This window comes from Melozone crissalis, unplaced genomic scaffold (genome assembly GCF_028551555.1).
Source record: "Melozone crissalis strain CALT ecotype California unplaced genomic scaffold, PUWL_Pcris_2 ptg000006l_1, whole genome shotgun sequence".
In the NCBI taxonomy this organism is placed as follows: Eukaryota; Metazoa; Chordata; class Aves; order Passeriformes; family Passerellidae; genus Melozone; species Melozone crissalis.
In genome coordinates, this window is record NW_026535784.1 from 36448984 (window position 1) to 36468363 (window position 19380).

The 19380-nt window shown below is 37.9% G+C and overlaps 1 protein-coding gene across 1 annotated transcript; it reads right to left on the reverse strand.

Annotated features, from left to right (window-relative positions):
- Positions 1 to 121: 121 nt before the first annotated feature.
- Positions 122 to 19359, reverse strand: TDO2 (tryptophan 2,3-dioxygenase). The gene is made up of 14 exons (XM_054295347.1): positions 19321 to 19359; positions 16139 to 16236; positions 10941 to 11000; positions 10466 to 10571; positions 9273 to 9363; positions 8391 to 8461; positions 6556 to 6683; positions 4724 to 4910; positions 3867 to 3974; positions 2794 to 2905; positions 2610 to 2667; positions 2034 to 2113; positions 1396 to 1486; positions 122 to 659 (listed from the first exon to the last, which is right to left on the reverse strand). Exons 1-14 carry the CDS (start codon positions 19357 to 19359, stop codon positions 506 to 508), a joined length of 1383 nt encoding a protein of 460 aa, XP_054151322.1. The 3' UTR covers positions 122 to 505.
- Positions 19360 to 19380: the final 21 nt, after the last annotated feature.

The window sequence follows — 19380 nt, forward strand, 5'->3', positions numbered from 1 at the left end:
GTTTGGTTTCTGTAGATTCAGGACTTAGTTTTTTGAATCTAGCTTTGGAAACGTTTAACCCAAAATTCCTCTTGAAATTGCACTAGAGCTCAGAAACGAATATTCTTCTGAAGGTGATGAGATTGATTATATCCTTAACTAGTCATAAATTAGTAGCAGCCATTAGGCAAACAAGCAAATACAAAAATATGTACAAATAAGTCATGATCATAACTGCATGTACTTTTCTCCCTTTCTCTAGGTGCAGGCTTTAAAAAGCCAGCCAAGAGTTAAATTTGCCCTGGGTTGAATTGGGGTATCATTTTACTCTTAACACAGGCTATCTCAATACAGATTTATTTTTTCTACAAGCAATTAATTTCTTCCACAGGACAATTGTACTATTCACAAAGCTGTCATACATAAATACATATTTACACACCCACAATCTTGGTGGGAATGGCTGGGAGCACCACTGAAGGTGAAAGTCAGGAGGTTGTTTACAGCAACATCCTAGAAAGGCAGGTTAGTCAGAGTCATCACTGCTGAAGTAGGAGCTGTCACAGTATTCTGCTGTGTAAAGGAATTTATGAATGCTTGGGTTCATCTTTGGTATCCAGTGTCTTGGCACTAGAAATGTTGAAAGATTGAACAAATCCACAAACACCTTGTATCTGTCACTGAAAAAGACAATTGGAACAATACTTCCATCAGCATAGAAGGCCATAATTTCTATATCCTCAGTAATCATTCCTTCTCATGCAAATAACAAGATTCCTTGCACCAACCCTCCAGAATATTGCAGAGCAAGAATCCAGTCCTGACTTCCTAGGGCATAGAAGATTAGGCTTAATAGGGATCTATAGTAACATCTTTCTTCTGAAAATGCAGAGTCCATAGGGTGTGATCTCTAGCAGAATTTATCTAGGAACAATAATGTTGACCTGACATGAAGGTAGAGTGGGAGAGCTTTCTAAGAAGGACCATGGGCATTCAATCCTCAACATCAGTCTAACATCTGCTTTCTGCTCTGCCCTCTGTTCCATTGGTTGTGATAGTAGGTGCTCACAGCACTACATGGTGGTTCACAGCTCTTTGAGAGCAAACCTCAACGAAGATCCTCTTTTAAGGAGGTTGTGCAATTAGAGGTCATGCTAGGGAATAAGGAAACTCTGTCACACAGTAGCTGGGGCTCACTTCCAGCCTGTGTCAAAGGGACTTTTTTGCCTTAGAAGGCTTGGAATTTATATGTCACTGATAAATAAATGTACAACAAGCAAGGGGAGATGTGCTGAAGTCCCAGAAGAGAGTCAGCAGCCCTCTGGCCTCCAGTGAGCCATCTGAATTATGTCTCCCAGCATTAGAGTGTTTGTGAGCTGCATTGTTGCAGGTACAGGGGAAACACGTTATTTGTACCTCACTGTGGAACGCAAGTAGTGGTAGCCTGAGGAGCCTCCAGTGCCAGCCTTGCCACCAATCATTCTGTGCACCAGGCAGACATGGTTATCTAAATGATACAACAGGAGAAAATAGCACATGTTCAGTATGTAAATAAAACTACAGGGTCACATTTATTGAAGGTCATGCAGAGATCTTAACAGGGATACAGAACTCTTAGGTGTTCAGCAATGCAGGAGTTAATGCTGCCATTTTTTTAGTCAATTATATAAAATTGTTGTTAATTCAGAATGAACACACTAATTATTACACATTACTATGCTCTGTGAATACAGAATTACACATTCACTTTTGTATAGGTATGGAAGGAGGCAGAAGGAATGTTTGCATATAAAGACATGACATTGTGAATTTTTGGGATACATTGAAAAATAGATACCTGTCCCTAGATAAGATAGTACACTTAAAGCAGGTCAGAGAAGTGATAGCTATACCTATGTACCTAATGATCACAGAAGCATCTCTTTATCTTTCCTCTTGGCTGAAGTACAAACAAAAAGAGTCATTCCTAATGCGTGAATTCCAAAGCTCATTTCTAAGACTGGGTGTAACTCAGAGACAGAACAATTTATCACAGTGAAAAAAGTCAAACTTACATCTCCATTTAGTCATGAGCACATCGAGATCCATAAGGGAGGTAAGAAGCTGAAATGGAACCTGGAAACGAGGCTCCTCCCTTGGAAAATGAAAGAGAGGACAGTGAGACCTCTCAGCATAAGCTGTATTTTTCAAAGTTGCATTTCACCAGTGTTTAGTGACTTAAAGCATGCTTTTCCTAAATTGGTACTGGAATATCATCAGATATTTTAACAAATGCTTCTGCTATGTAAGTCTTGATCTGCCCCTTTATTTTTGAACTTGGAAAAGGACTCTAGATCTTTTTAGGACAGGTAGAACAAGGCGTTTACTAGTTACAATCTGAGGAGCAGCACCTGGTCAAGCTGCCCAGAGGGGATGTGCAGCCTTCCATCCTTGAAGATATTCAGAACTCATCAGGACATGGCCCCGAGCAGCCTGGTCTGACCTTTGAGCTGCATCTGACTAATCGGGGTTGCAGTGGAGGGCTGAAAGAGATTCCTTCCCACAGCCCATTCCAGCCTAACTAAACCTGTGCTGCTGTTCTTAACCTTCACCTCTCCTCCTGCCAGTCACCATCAAAGACACAACATCACCTGTAGAAGTAGATCATCAAGGCCCCCTTCAGTGCTTTGTAGGACAGTCTCCTCTCTCCTGCAAAATACAAGTGTCCTCAGTTGGCTGCTCATTCTCCTGCAACTTCAATGCTACAACAATCATTTATAAATAACACGTATAAAACATACAAAGTACGTATTCACATGTGGTAATAAAATCTACCTTTACTGAGCAGATGTTCATGGCGTTTTTCATCAAATAATGAAAGTAATATGTCTCTCTGCTTTTGGAATTCAGACAATAAGTCATCTTTTTCTTCTGATTCTGCTTTGGCCTTTGGTATTTAAAACAAAGACAAGCTTTAGAATTCAACAGGGAAAATTAGGCACTTGAATGACTCATTTTGCAATTTTTATTTAAATAAATACTCTGAAGTTTGAATCTTAGATGTAAGAACTGTATTTTCAAATAAGATACATGAGTCACTGTCCTTTGAAAAGTGCAATTACCAAGAAATGTACAATTAAACAGATTCCAACACAACCCAGATAAATGAATATTCAAACAAACTGGCAATTTATTGCACTTCTTGGTCTAGAGGCCTTAAAAAGTTAATCATAATTTGTTTGAAGTCTGATTTTTTTGTTTTCAAGGAAAAAAAGTTACATCTTTGCAGAGCAGGGGCCAAGAAAATTGTAAATAAAAAGTTTAGATAAGTTAGAAAGACATAAACAGATATTCTCAGGAAGTTGATAAATTCTTATTTTTTTTCATTAAAAATGAAAATATTAAAAAACGTTATTTAAAGCTGCAGGTCTTGAAATCATCAGGGATTTTCTGATGCTTATTTGCCATTGCAATTCAAATGATCACATAGCAGCAAATTGCCATATACTGTTAAACAGAAATGGGCTCTTAATAGGGACATTCCATATCCACAGCTCAGGAGCCCAAACTTCATATTCACTTTATATTGTAGATGCAAGTACTAATTAATGGTGAAGTTGTAGTTTCAGTAAAATCAAATTCAGCCCTTCCATTGATACTAATCCATCCCTTTTGCAATCCTGATCATCGATGTATCTCATGCTTTAAATCATCTTAGACATCAAATTAAAAAAATATTCCTATTTCCTGAAGAATTTGCATTTTTTTCTACTTCTTGCAGAAAAAGACTGATGAGGATTAAGTGAAGTGAGTGAGAAACTTTGAATAAGCCAAAAGTTAAATTTATGTCACAATATCATTTTGCCAGATGTCTTTGCCTATTGTTAGTTCAAGAGTAAACTATATACCTGTATCAAGGCAAATTCCTCTTCTAGGCCTTTTAAAACATTCTCTTCAAATTGTCCCCAGAAATCAAATTCTTCTGAGTCAAGTCCCGGAGTTCTTTCCAGCCATGCCTTTAATAATAATAGCAGTAGTGGTAGTAATCATAATATATTCAAACAATAGCAATGCAACTGCATTATCCTAGAACTACAAGTTATAGCAACATAAATTCTACTGCTACAATTCTGGTTTAGCAATAAGCCCTTCTACAGTATCCTGCAGAAGTGCTTAGTGCTAAATTCAGCATGTCCATGTGGATGATTAACACCTGCATGATGGTGCCATACCAGCCCCCTCAGGTTCCAGGTTGCATGAACAATGTTGGCAGACAGAAGCTGTCTCATTCTAAGGATATCTTTAAAGCAAACTACAGAAAAATAAACCTTATTCCACATATATATAAAAGTAATGATAAGTCTCAGAAGGAAGACAGAGCCATCTATAGTTTTTAACCTCTCTAACAGCCATCACTAACAGTGGGACTTTTTTAAAAATTTTTCTCCCAAAAGGGCTTATAGTCACAAAAAGCAATGCAAGTGAAACAGTGCATCTACATTCTTATCTCACACTTCCACAATGCTGTTTACCAGTTTAACAGCCAGAATTTTCAGGTGAAAGCAAGATGCTGTGAAAAACCAGTTGGTTTACTAACAATTAACTCTCTTTAATGCCAAATTTGTCAAGAATCCAAAACACAATTGACAGAGATTTGCCAACGTGCTTGTTTCTCTTAAGGTAGGAGAATTTGTCACTGACACTAATGAAGGACATTCTTGGGAGATGGGGAAAATGAGGCAAGGTCTAAGACGGACACTGTTACCTCCACAAGTTGCAGTAGTGTTGGTTCTTGCTCTGATTGAAGCAGCAGTTCATGATCCTGTCCCTTGAAGTTATCACGGTAATGCCTTCTGTTATAAGGCACTCTCAGGCTTTGGGGAACTCCAATCTTGTTCTCCAGCAAGCGAAACTGCAGGCTCTGAAACCCCGAGGCTGGGCTTAGGTAGTACCTTTGGGAACAGAAGAAAAGATAGAAAAATGCAGGGTGTTATTTTACAATGGTGGGTATTTCTTGTTCTCTAAAAACCCCCCATATTTCACATCTGAAGAATATCAAATAGCTATCTGAGGAATTTTTTATATGACTGCACTTAGGAAAAGGAAAAAATAACCAAGCAATTTTAATGCAACTACAGTGCAATTATAATCTCATTTTCTAGTTCTGTATTGTTTGTGCATAGACGGGTAGTGCAAACGTAAATGTGTGAATTTGTGCTTTAAATGGGCAGCTTTGTGCATGTGATGTACAGGAGGCAATGTCAGTGAATAGAATTTCCTTTCCAAATAGACTAAGCAGCTGCACCCCAAAAAGCTGTTACAAAAATTTTCACAGCAACAACATGCCAATAACATGCCATTTTAAATAGTCTTGATACACAACATAATTCCTATATATTATTATGTATAATAGCCTATACATGCAATATATAGATCTGCAATATTATATATTGCCTTATTCTATAGAGTAGGATAATGCTCAAAAGAACTCCAGTGGAGTTTTTTTTTTTTTATGGACTCATTAATGGGAGTCTTAAGAGTTAAATCATCTGACCATGCTGAAAAACAATTACTAATAAAAGCAACCTGAAATCCCACATTGCAAGATAATTGTAATGCATTTTGAATTGTGACTACAAGATTTGACAGTGACACATTATTGATTTAATCTTATTTGAGAAGTATGTGGCTGAAAAGCTGAAGCAGGAATGGATGATTAGCCCATGGATTTCCCCTGCTGTAGGGTAATGCTCAATTCAAACAAGTGAAGAAAATTCGTAGTTTCCTGCTCTTTTCAATAGGGAACATTAAAAGATAGAAGGGAAAGGCTGCCAAAATGCAAAAGTGGATGGGATGCTGGATGGCACTGAGGTCACAAGGCAGACAGATATGCTCAAGTAACACAAGCAGGAGAAGAATAGGGGAGGGAGACTGGATGAAGTTGTAACACATGGTAGTGTGGTGAAAGGGCCTAGATGTAGAGAGGGAAGAGAAGGAAATGTGAGAGGTGAGATAAGCCAAAGGATCCAGAGAAAGCCTGAGCAGAAGGCACAAGAGGTACAACCACCCAGCCCAGCAATGCACTGAGCTGCTGCTGAACAGCAGAAGTTATTGGGGAAAAGGACAAGGGGCAGCAATGCTTCCTTCAGCCTCCAGCACTGCAGGCCCAAGGCAGCACCATGCAAACCAAGACAGCTGAAATACCTGTTTGATAATCTAGAGAGAGTGCATGTCTCTCCCCCAAGCACTTCTATGATTTTCCATAGAGCAAGGCTTCAATCTGCAGTGCCAAGTTTCAACTATGAACGTGAGCTATTTCTCTTGTTTCTGCTGTTTTAACTTTTGACCCTGAAACCAGTCAGCAGCACCCTACACAAAAGAGTCAACAATTCACTTGCACTTCTTTCCAGAACATGCTGGACTCACAGTCAGGGTCAATTTCATAACTGACCCTTGCACTTTAATGTCATGTTTGCCTCTCCAAGGTGACTTCTCAGCCTGCTGACGGACACCAGCACACATGCAAAATTCACAATCCGTTCTAAGGGTGGGAATTACCAGCTCCTGGATTGCTGTGGAGGAATAGTAAGTCTTTACCTGAAATCAAAGAAGTCCAATGCAGTCATAGTTTCCAAAACTGAGAACTGTTCCACAAGTAATTTCAGAATCAGTGAAATTCTGTTCATTCGAGTAATAACCTTCAGCATGTTCCTCTCATCTCTTACCTGTAAAAAAAACAAACAAAGATCATAACCAGAATGGTGGTTTGTCTAGATCTATGTAGTTTTTTTCATGTCTTTTCACTGTTGTACATCACTGTAGTTCCCAAGTCCTTCCCCTATGAAATCCATAGAAGCAGAATCTCATATGGAACAGAGCACTCTGGTTTTAACTTAAAACTGAAACTCTAAATTTCAAAGATTGAAATATATTTTTTTCTGACTGATGCTACATTATAGGTAGGCCTATTATACAGGGTTTTCTTTATTTTTCTTTTCTATGCTTTTGACTAAAATAGAAGTCAAAAAAATTAAATTATAAAAATAATTTATAATTTCCAATATTTGCAATATTATTGTAACTTAATATTATATATATGAAGATTATATATTTTCCATTATAATTACTTCTAGAATAATTTCTATTTTTGCTCCATTCTGCAAGCCATAAGGCAGGTAAGGAAATTACTTAGAACTTGAGAAGCTAAATGATCTGACAGCTACATCAGGAGAGCACATCTAAAACATGTTCGTCAGAAATGTGCATTAGCAAGCAGAGAAGAAGAGAAAAGACTCCATCTGGTGGGAAATAGATAATATTAAATGGAAAACGCAGAAGTTCTTTTTTTTCACTAAATTAAACTCTGCCTACAGAGGAGTCTGCTAAAATTCTGTTCAGTTTCAACGGGATTCAACTTCTCTCTGAAATCTGGGCATGCAACCAGGAAATATCAAACTACAAAAAATGGCAGATGATATTCATTTCCCTAATTGCTTGGCTGTGTATTTGACCTTAACATTGACATTTCAATTTCTGATCACAAGCAAGGCTTCATTTTTCACAAAAAAAACCCCACCACATTCTTCTTAAGAACTGGTTATGGTAAGTTACAATTTGATAAAATATTAAACTAAAATGCCAATGAAATTAGGAATATAATGGACAACAGAGAACATTTTCATTGGACGTTGAAAAGAAAGTTCCTTCTTTCAATCTGGTCTAGTTTCAAATCTGCTGCTTAGACACATGCTAATGATGTGTAAGGTATTTCTCAAACTACATGCTGTCAGGTTTTTCTGTGGATGTAGTATCAATTCAAGAGTTTTCCATTCTTACCCACTGTTATAATGTGTGCTTAGCTTTGGACAAATGTGAAGAGTTGCTTATATTTCTAATTTTCAGAAATTCTTGTGCCGTATTACACTGCTTTGGATTCTGCTTCAGGGTTGGATTTACTATTACACAATCACAAAAATGAGTTCTCCTCACAGCAGATATTGCATGGAAGGAGATAGTATATAGACTTCAGAAACTGAACAAAGGCAGAAATTACTTTTCAACATAAAAATACCTGTAAGCCTTCTGCTTTTTAGTTTTGCCTCTGAGCCTGCCTTTTCTGCAGTAGATATTTCCAACTTAAGTTTCTGCCATTACTCAGCACTAGCAAGAGAGTATGAGAGCATTTTGGCCAATGAAATTGGCCCTGGAAGGAGATCTACACAAAAAGCATACTTCAGGAGGAAGTAAAATTTTGCTGATCAAAAATCTGTACTTTTGGGATATAAGACCAAATTTTATTTGGTCTTTTGATGCTGTTTCTAAAAAGAGCACATGTTCTTAAGTAAACCCAAGTTTAATAACAGACTGAGAGGCAAGAAGCAAGAGAAAATCAGGGCTGAATTTTCCCAAAATTCGTATTTGTTTTAACTTACATGACCGTTTTGAAAGATCACTCGCACAGAGTCCATTTCCCACAAAATCTGCTTAAACCAAAGTTCATATGCTACAACAAGAAAGACAGTGTTAGCATCAACTTCAAGGTTACTTTTTCTTCTTAGCACCAGGAAAAAAAAAATTTTTACATGTTGATTTGAAATTAATAGCCTACATTGGCACTGCCAGTGCAAAAGAAGATACACATAAACTTATTACTTGTTACAGTATTCTGTCCTTTACCTTAAGTATTAGGCAAAATAATCTAGAGTTGAGAATACTGACAAAATTTTTTAAAATATGTTTTACACAACACATATTTCATCTGCAGATTGCTCATTACAAAAAGAGGAAAGAGAAAATCCAGATCTGATACTCCAATAAAGTCTAACTCAACACCTGCTTACAAACTACGTGTTTTCTGTCAGTAACAGAAAATGTCATGGTGCCAGAGTCTGAAAAACAGAAGGATATGGGCATTAGGGAGTGCCTAACTGGTGTGCTGATTTCTTGACAGATTCTAGATGGCTAAAACTGGAATTTCAGAGAAGGCACAAGGCAACACCCAAAATTTGCCTACAATAACCTGCTTGGATGACCCCAAGGTTTTCACTGCCTTCATTTCTGTAAGAGCAGAACCACCCATGTCTTAGTTTACCAAATCCAAATGTTATACTTATGGCTTCACAAGCAAAGAGTTGATTACTGCCTTACAATTTATAGATGAATGTATGCATATACAAAAAGAGATAAAATACAAAGATAATGCTGTGCCAGTGTCTGAAATTAGAAAAAATGGTGTATTGCATGTGTCAGCACCAATTAACTCTCTGTGGCAAAAATATTGGCTAAGTAAACCACCACTGCACCCCTCCACTTACCTTGATGTGTCACAATGAAAAGATGCTCATCATGGATTTTTTTCCCTTTCTTCTCACTCTCAAGTTCTTGAGCATTCAATATTTTATTCAGCTTAAAAATAAAGGTAAGAACTGTTCTGTAAAGCTCTGCTATCAGTAATGGTAGTGTTACTGCATACAGTTAATTTTTAAGAACAATATTTTTAAAATACATATACAGACCTCACACTCTAGGTTGTATGAGAAATTTGATTAAATTGTCTCAGGTATGACTTTTACTTTTTAATTAGAAAAAATCTTGCCTGAAATGGAACATTTAGGTACTTCAAGTAATAAAGTTTTGACAATAATTTAAAGGGTAATTTTAATTACATAAATATATGTATGCATAGGTTAAAAAATAGAGAAAACAAAATATCCAGCATGTTTTCCAAATTTTAGATCTATACTGTTCTGTCTCATGAAAACAGAGTTCCTATAGTAAAATTCTTAGTAATCATGCAACAACAACAGCATAAGAGCTCTGAGTTGAGACAGTAACAATAATTTCAGTTCTGACATTATTAAATTTTTTTTCTTAGTCAAATTCACAATCTAATCATAGCTGTTTTCAAATAAATCTTTGCAAAATTCTAAAGAGTATGTCAACAAATCAAAGTTAACATACTCTTACTTTAGTTCAAAAGAAGAGTAATTCCCTTCAGTTCACGCTGTCTAAAAAATAAAAACCCAAAAGAACTTCTGGATTCTTTTACTATCTATGGTACTTTATTTGTACTTATTTCTTAATTACTTCTAGCTTTTGCAGAAAAGGATTTTTTGGGGGGGGGTTTCTTTTGTGTTCCCCCCTAGTCATCATCCTACCCCCTAGATTTACCCTACCCCCAAAATAGATATTTCCAGCCAAGTGTTCTGGATGTTCAAGGACATTGCGCAGATCCTGCTGACGTGCAGAAATTGCTGACCAAAGAAAGCTTTTAGTGGTGTATCACTTTACAGTTTGCCAACATGGATAATTCCCTACCAACCCCCACAAAATATCCATATTCCTTGCAGTTTGAGAGCCCACCTTGAGGTCCTAGGTGAGATGGGCACCTGTGCCTGCTACACCTGGAGATGTGTCTCAGTCAGTGACCGACTGCTGGGAGCAGTGTCAGTCACAGGGGCTGCCTCAAGAACAACCAGCACAGCACACATGAAGTCATTTAACTTACTTGTAGGTATTCTCCATAGATAAGCCCACCTTTGCTGGCTTTATTTATGCCTTCTTGAGATTTGTCATTATTTTCATCTTCCAAAGATAGCTTCCTAAAATTAAATCTAAGAAGAAAATGAAGTAAATATGTGAGTTGTTTAATTAAATAATTATGAATATACCTGCCTTTTTACTAACATCTACAATTCAATCAATGCTTTATTTTGATAAACAGAACCAGTAAAGCAGGCTCTTGATAAAAACTGAAATTCCTCTTGTCACAGTAACAGCTGGTAACATCACATAAAATAACAAGTGCTCAGACAAGTCCTTGTATGATCTCTACTTATTTAGCAACAGCTAAATGATAGCTACAGCTACAGCTGTCTATTTGCTGATAATAAGTAATTCCTCTCTGAGATTTCATATTTTGCACTAACACCTTATCATTTGAATGGAATTTATAGAGCAAAATAGAAAGAGGAAGGACTCACAGGTAATTCTTCCCCGCAAAGGGGCACTGGCTCATGGTTTCAGGATCCAAACTCTCTGAGCTGCACACGGGGGAAAGTACCCTGATAGTGTTCCCAAACCTGCTGCAGCTCCCTTTTATGTAGCCTTATCTCACTGCCAAGGCCAACCCCCAAATTCCCCTCCTTAGCCCTCAGCCCATCCCCACTATTCAATAATGGCAGAAACCATCACAGCACAAAGGTCAGGAAGTTCATGCGTTGTTGGCTCTCCAGGACTGTGTGTTTCCCTGCCAGTTAAAAAATGAATGGATGACATGCTTGTTTTGTCCAATGGCACAAGCTTTTTGTGCTTTTTATGCAAGGTTTCCACCAGTTGCTTCTTTGGATGCATTTGTATGGTGCAGTGTGTAAGATGTAAATCAATGAGAGGTCTGTGTGTGATGAAAAGGCAATATTTAATAAAACCACAAACTGTTAGAGTAGGTTTTTAACCTGCAGCCTTTTGTATCATGATACTACTAAGTTTAAAAAATCAGACACAGGGAAAAAGAAAAGAGAGGTGGGGGTGGGGGCAGAAGTGAAAAAACCTGAATGACAGACTAAATAGTGCTTATTCAAAGATATTTCAAATAATATATATAATTTTTTAAAAATGTACTCAGATTAAGTGAAATACTAAAAACATAATGAACCGCTCATGCTGGTTTTCCAAGTATTTAATTCAGAATTATTTCTTAATTTTATCTCCTTGCACAAAAATTTCAGTCTCATTTATTGACAAATGTTACTCAATTCTATCTGGTCATCAGCTTAACACACAATGAAGTAACATGTAACTAGCATACACTTCTTCTCTGCCTGCCAGCCCTTTCTGAAAAAAAAGTTAATGCTCCGTTTCACTGCAAACAAAACTACAGGACCTCTGTGACCCTGGATCATTTGCTCTCTGCAAGACTTACTCTGCTTAGTGGTGTCTGTGTGGTGGTTTCAGCTGTTCCAGTCCCTTAAGAGTAGTTTTCTCATTAAAAAAATGCAGATGTAGGATGTGGGTGATGGGATGTATACCCCATTCAGCCACATGTCATTGCTCAGGCTTTACACAAATCAGCTTAAATTAAAGTTGAGCCACAAGAAATGTAGGACTTCACTGAAGCAACTGACCAAGCAAGGTCAAGGAGTTCTTCCTTCCTGATATAAAACCTGACAGAAGAAAATAATCCTCTCCTTACACACACCTACATGTGCTCAGCAATGCAGACAACTAGAGATGAAAGTGAGGACATCACAAACCAAATGCTGAAAGCCACTTTTCACATATTTGCACTCAAACAGCTTGATTTACAAATGTGGAAATCCTGCACATCCATATATCTCAAAAGAAAAAGAAGGTTTATCTTGCCATTCCTCTATATCTTCACCTGAAACATCCAGACTGAGCCTGCATAATGAAATCAAACTCTTATCTTTTCTCATGGCACAAAGAAAGAAAGAATGTGAAACTAGTAAAAATAAGGACAGCTGGAAAATATTGAACTTTTAACCTCACAAAATATCTTAATGTATGTTTTCTTGTGCAGTTTTATTTTCTTCTGTGAAATACAGAGAATTATAAACTTCCGGTGCAAAGATCTCTGACAGGCAACCTTTACATTGCCTACCCAGCAGGCAAAGGACTTTGAAGTAGCAGAGCCCTTTTACACTCTCTACTTAACAAAACATTAACTCCCTATTTGGGAAATAATAGTACCATTAATTCACTCAGGGTTAGCAAACTCACTTGAAATCTAGCTGGGGATATTGTCTAAGCAACAACTACACAAACACCCCTTCCAATGCAGCAACAGACAGCCTTCAGTCAAACAAGTAAATCAGCCAGACAAGAGCAATTTAGAAAGTTTTTTCCAGTGTTTCCAACATGCCAAATTCCTTGTTTAAGGACCTCATAGCTGATTGGTCCCAAAGCTGTAAACTGATCAATTCCTAAAGAACTGGGTAATATTATGGATAACATTTGCATTCATTCATTTAAGAAAATTTAATCTCACACTAGCTGAATTCAGCTCTCTAACCATTGCAACTACAATAAATCTAAAACTCTCCAAGGTCAGTGGAAAAAGATATCTTGATGAGGACTTGAAAATCCCTGAAATAAAACCACAGACAATGGTTTTCAGACAATGGTTGAAGCCATCATGATAAGGCTTCAAAGTATGTAACTAACTTGGTAGTAAAATAATTTAAGTGGCTTGTATGACCTGATTATGAAACTGTCTGTTGGCAGTGTAGATGACAGCACAGGTTACAAGAGCCCTCAGGTTTGGATCAGCTCAGAGCCTTGAACTCTGGCAGGGCTGCAGACACCCTTAGAAATAAATGTGCTTCTGCCATGCTGCTCAAATTTGGGGCTCACTGTAGGGACCTGATTTTTATTGGAGTGTCCTTTATATCCTGACAGAGATTTATAGCCACTTGGTCATCTCTCCTACTAGCATAATCATAAACAAGTCTTGATGAAAAAACTCTTCACTGTGAATGCATCCAAAAGCAAAACATAACTTTAATTTTAAATGATGGTATTGCTTTTTTCTCAAAATGTACCTTCACTTCCCTTTTTCATGTTGAACACTCAAAACCAGAAAGAAGCAGATCTAGCCACATGCATAACTTGCTGTTCATGCTGCAGATGACTGAGCAAGGCTGTGAAAACCAAGAGTGTGTGTGCCCTTGAGTTTTATTTAGTTATTTGTTAATTTACTTCTAACATGTGAAAGTCAGATAAAAAACCTTCTTTTCATCACAGAGAACTCTTATCTTCAGCAGACAGTGAGAATGTTCTGTTTTGTGACTGGGCTGAATACAAGACAAACAGTTACATACAACAGAAAAAAAACCCAAAAAAAAGCCAAAAAAAAAAAACCGCCTAAAACCAAAACAAACAAAAAAAAAAACCCCACAGCTTCCCAAAACTGCTCTTTGTGGCCTTCAAATGCACTGCCGCAGCCTTCATGACCAAGCCTGGGAATAGTTAAGCACCCCTCTTAATTCACCCTGGCCCCTTTCCATTTACCTGCCCTTCCCAGGGGGATGTGGGGTGGCTGGACTGGCTGCAGCAGGGCTGCAGAGCAGGGACAAACTGAACTTGCTTGGACTGAGAGCAGTGATTCACACGGGCAGAAAGGGAGCCTCTCCCCAGCCTGGCTGAGGGAGGTCCCGTGTAAAGCAGAGGTGGCCTGCAGCATGATTCATGGATACAGCCAGAGCCAGGAGTTGGCATGTTCTCACTGTGGGGCTCTGTGCCTGAAACATTATGGTCTGATGAGGACAGCTAAGTAAGACTGTCCTTCTACACACTGTCGTGAATCCAAAAAAAGTATGAATTGGAAGTGACCTGTTCACCCAAGCCAAATCTCAAGTTTTCCTACATGAAATCACTTATGGAGAAGAACAAGTACACACACAAGTGGTTTGGACAGTGTCACCCATTCTACTGCTCAAACTCTCACCCCGATTACAAAATCCTCACAAATCAATTTGTTTGTCTAGCGTTTGCTAACTTGAAGAAAGAGCTCAGAGAGCTTCTGATTGCAAACAAATGACGCTTGAAGCTTCCCAGCACTCTGGTCCAACAATTGCAGACTAGGAGCTACCCATGGCTTCTACCTATGTAACAATGCCTGCAGTCAGTCAAAGATCCAAGTAGGTCATGCCATGCTGAAAAGTTTCAAAGAGAAAGTAAAAGATTGGGGAGAGCTATTAGAACAAAAGAAACAAACGTTAAAAAACAAAACAAAACAACACCAGCAAAAAACCAAACCAAAACAAAAAACCAACACCAACAAACTAAAAAGCAAGCTTATAAGCAAGCTTACAGTGCAATAATTTCCCCAGAATATTCATGTAACTCTCCAATTTTGATAGCCCGTGACTTCCTAAGATTTCTGTGTTCTTGCATTTAATAACCTTTTTGTGGATTCTGTGACTCCACAACCTGCAGCAATGAGTTCCATAACTGAAGTACACATCATGTCAAGGAGTATTTCCATGTGCAAGTTTCAAACTTCCTGACAAATAATCAAGTAATTTTCATTTTTGTTTGATATTAATTCCTGGCTAATGAGAAATAGGTGCACTATACCTTTGTAGTCCCAGGCACCCTGTTCTGCATTTGTGCAGATTCTGCTGTGACCTTTGTGAGACAAAGTACTCAGAAGGAAAATATCTTTTCTACATACAGATGTTGCATTGGTAATTTCATAAAACTATAATGATGAAACAATTTTGATAACAAACATACAACTATAATAGTGAAATAGAGTGCAGCAGCTACTGTTCTGGTTGACAAAGTGCAACTCAAATTGTAGAGGTGAAGCCCCCAGTGTCCTAAGCCAGAACCTCCCTGTGCTGGCTACTCTGCCAGCACAGAACAAAAATCACTTCCTCACCCAATAATAACGACAGTAAGAGATATGTGAATAAAGACACATGAAAGGAGGGTGAAGAGCAGAAGATAAACTTGGAACCAAAATGTGTCCTCTGCGTGTTTTGTGATTTTCCAAACTGGACTTACTATCTAACTAGCACTTGAAATTAACAGTTGGTTTTAAGAAAACTAAAATTTGGTGACTCCAGGCTAAAACAAACAAGCTTAAAGTTGATGCAATATTAATAATCCAATCAGACATTTGTACCTGGGGGAGGAACAGAGATCAAGGTCTTGCAAACTACAAACAAAGAGATGAGATAGTGCTTGAAAGATTTTTTTTTTTCTTTCTAAATACTGCATTTGTTCAAATTCTTAAACACAAAGAACTGTGTCATCACTTCCCAGAATACTTTTAACTTCCATTTGTGTTTCACACATCCCAGCACAACCTTCCCCTCACCATCTCTCATTTGTGGCTCAGCAGAATGCAGCAGCATTTCTTTCACATGCTGATAATTTTTGACTGATAATTATTCCCCAAGTATGGAGAAAATGTTCTCTCTCTTCTGTTGCCCAAACACCCTGCTTTCATCAATGTAAATGGATCAGTGCCAGCCAGAACTGTAAACTTAGGAGAAACAACATATCTTGCACACATTCCACAGTGTTGTCCCAAGGCAAACCTATCCCTACTAATGCCTTGCAGCCACACATTGCAGGGTGCAGTACTTTAGTATATAAAGTATATAATCCTTTAGGCTGTTTTTCCCCTCCTGAACACCCCAGTCCTGGTTACCTGTCAGGTCCAGTGAAGCACAAGCCTGGAGCCATGAGCTGCTCCCATGCCTCCACGTGGCTCAGCTCGTGTCGCTGTTTGCTCCACAGCACAGCTGCCTGGCAAGTGCAAAGGGCTGGATTAGGACAAACGTTGACAAAAATGTGCTCATCTCATCCCATTCAGCATTATCATTAACAGATGGGGTGATGGAATAGGTTGTGCACTTCTTGAACTGACAAATGAGAGCAGCCTGGAAAGTCTAATAGCATGCTGGCAGATAGGAGCTGGAATTCAGAATTACCTTAATGCACTGAAATTAACAACATGCAGCTTCTGTGATGCAAAGAGCAGTACTTTTGAACTTCAGCCGTGATAACCAAACTTACAAATAAGAAGTTCTTTAGAGAAAATCTTACACTGGAATTTTTAAATAGCAACTTTCTACATGGCATGGAACCCCTCACTTCTATCCAGCATCAGAAATCCATTTATCCATTACATTATGTCCTGGGCACCACTCTTCAAGACAGATGAAGACAATGTGGAAAGGGTTCAAAAGAGGATGGCAAGAACAACAAATGTTTGATGTAGGAAATATGGCCCCTTAAGAAAGATGGAAAGAATTGACCAGTATAACTAAGAGAAGATTGTAGATAGAAAAGTGAGAAATACTATCCTATCAAAAGGAAGGGCAATAAGCAACTTTCAATACACCACAGGATGTGAAAAGGAGTAACCAGTTTAAATTATGTCAGGATAACACCGTCATAAGAAAACAAAAAATAAGGAAATTCTACTATCTTTAATCATTAGAAAACAACGATGAGAGCTCATGATTTCTCATCAATGTAGAGAGAGACTCAATGAGTCCTCAAACTCTCCTTGAGCACCTCCTGCTGCAGCCCCTTCTGCCCCCATTGCTGAATCCACTTTCAGCACATGGTCTAGGGGAGGAGCAAGACAGATGCTTGCATTTACTGTTAGCACCAGCTTTCCATGGAATGGCAATGGCAATGCATTACAACAATCCAGGCAGTGTGTTGTTTTCCTGTTTTGCCTTTTTCTGCTAATATTTTTGTATGAATTGAGTAAAAGTATTTGTAGCCTGCCATATTAGTAAATGCATTACTTCTGACTTAAAAGCAGATAATATTTGAGATGCTTCTATTAAAAGAGAGAGCTAAGCAAAATATCAGAAGCATTAATGTCAAAAAAGCACTTATAGAGGGTGATGCAATGTCACAGGCATTGGAAAGAAACACTTTAATATATTCTAAAAAATACAATTTTGTCCAAAGAAAGCTAAATATACACCAAATGCATAATGTGTACACATGCATTTTATCTCAGCAACTCATAAGAATTCTCAGAAGATATTTTGCTGCAACTAGGCTATAAAAAATTAACTTTATCAGAATCATGTTATCTATTTGTGTCAGGAAATAACTATGTAGTTACACTGCCTGCAGCATTACTTTTTAATTTAGCACTATAACAGCAGAACTGAATGGCACTTAAGACTGACCTCAAATAATAATTTGAGTACAAAATTAACATTATGTGTGAATGCAAAAAACGGTGACCACCTCTGTTAACAGTTGGTTTTCCTATCTTTACTGCATTGAGTGTTAGGGAATGTGAGGTTTTAATAATCAAATACATATGCTAGGAGTGAGTGGCCAGAGTAAGCTGCCTGTGACCAATTTACAGCCCGGAACTTGTTTGTCCAAGCCATTTGGGAAGGATGAACAAACATAAGATGGTTGGTCTTCATCCATTAGTATTTACTTAAGAATTAATATAAAACAACCATAAAAGAAAGAAATTTCTCAAAATCAATTTCTTATGTAAAACACAAGGGGACAACATAAGCCTTGTTCATCTAAAGTATTGCATAAGCATAACAACTCTTTGTAAGGCAGCAACACAATTAAAAAAAAAGTTGAATCACATGCTGTATATAGAGCCAAGTAACTTACAGTTTGTCCTTCTTAATTCTATACACATAACAGTATAAAAGATTAACATAATTTGTTTTATGAACTCAAGCAACTCGGGCAAGAGGTGTTGTCTGGGTTCTGTGAATTACAGTGGTCTGCATTCATAGGAGTCAATGGATCTGCAGGGCTCAGAAACTGCTCAGCAGAGCATCAGCTGGGCTCGAGTTACAAACATCTTAAAAACTGCTTGTGTCAACACAAGTGCTGTGCAAACCCTGCCCTGGCAGAGTCCCACCAGTGAGGCAACAGTGATAAATGTAGCTGGGAATTCCAAGGAGTAGAGCACAGAAACTTGTCAGCCAGAAATAATTAAATGGAGTTCAACGCTTTACCTTGTTGCTTGTAGCATTAACAACACAGCCAGAAACTAGCAGACAACCAGGCAGTGAGGCACCAAGGACCCAAGCTGATACACTAACCCAAGAATTCTGTAGATGACCAATGGGACAACAGAGGGAAAGACGCAAAGAAATCAGAAAGAGAATGTGAGGGGGCTTTTTTCTTATTTTTTCCTGAAGCGTTAATGAAGTACATTCCAGGTTTGAATCTTCTAGTATTTTTATTCACTTTTATTAGATGTTCAGCTCTTTTCTTGAAATAAATTTCAAACAAGATAATTTTGCACATTAACAAAAAAGCAGCCTCTGTACTTTTGCATAAGGCCTTACTGGAATGATTGACCCTGTGTATATTCATCCTTGTCTACAGGGTTAGTTTTTAGAAGTAACAACTTATTTTTGCTGAAATGTCTACAAGAACAAGAAATATGGAGCTGGTTATGAAGACAGCTATTGAAAATGTGATAAACTGCATCCTGTTCCTGCTAGTAATCTAGTGAGAGACATTTTACTGCTCTCCAGACCAGGAAGGGGCTTCTTATTTATCTCAAGAGAAGCTATTTAGTTCTGAACAGCACAGTATTTTAGCAAAGATCATAGGCTTTTCTAAAACAAAAGGAAAATATATGAAAGAAATTTGTGAGGTGATACAATACCCAAGTGCACTTGTGCGACTATTAGCATAATAAGTAATTGAAATGTATATAAAGGTGTACATCTGATCCTGTAATCAAAATTATCTCCTTCACATTGCAAACTGTGTTAATAAAAGGCAAAACATAGCAACCCCAGCAGGTAAATTACCCAGTCCCATGTGTCATTGAGAATCACCTCCCATTTAGTGTTCTATAAAAGCCATTACCTGGCAGTGATCACAGTGGTAAGGCAGCTTCTTATCCATCCTTTCCTTACTGAAATCAGC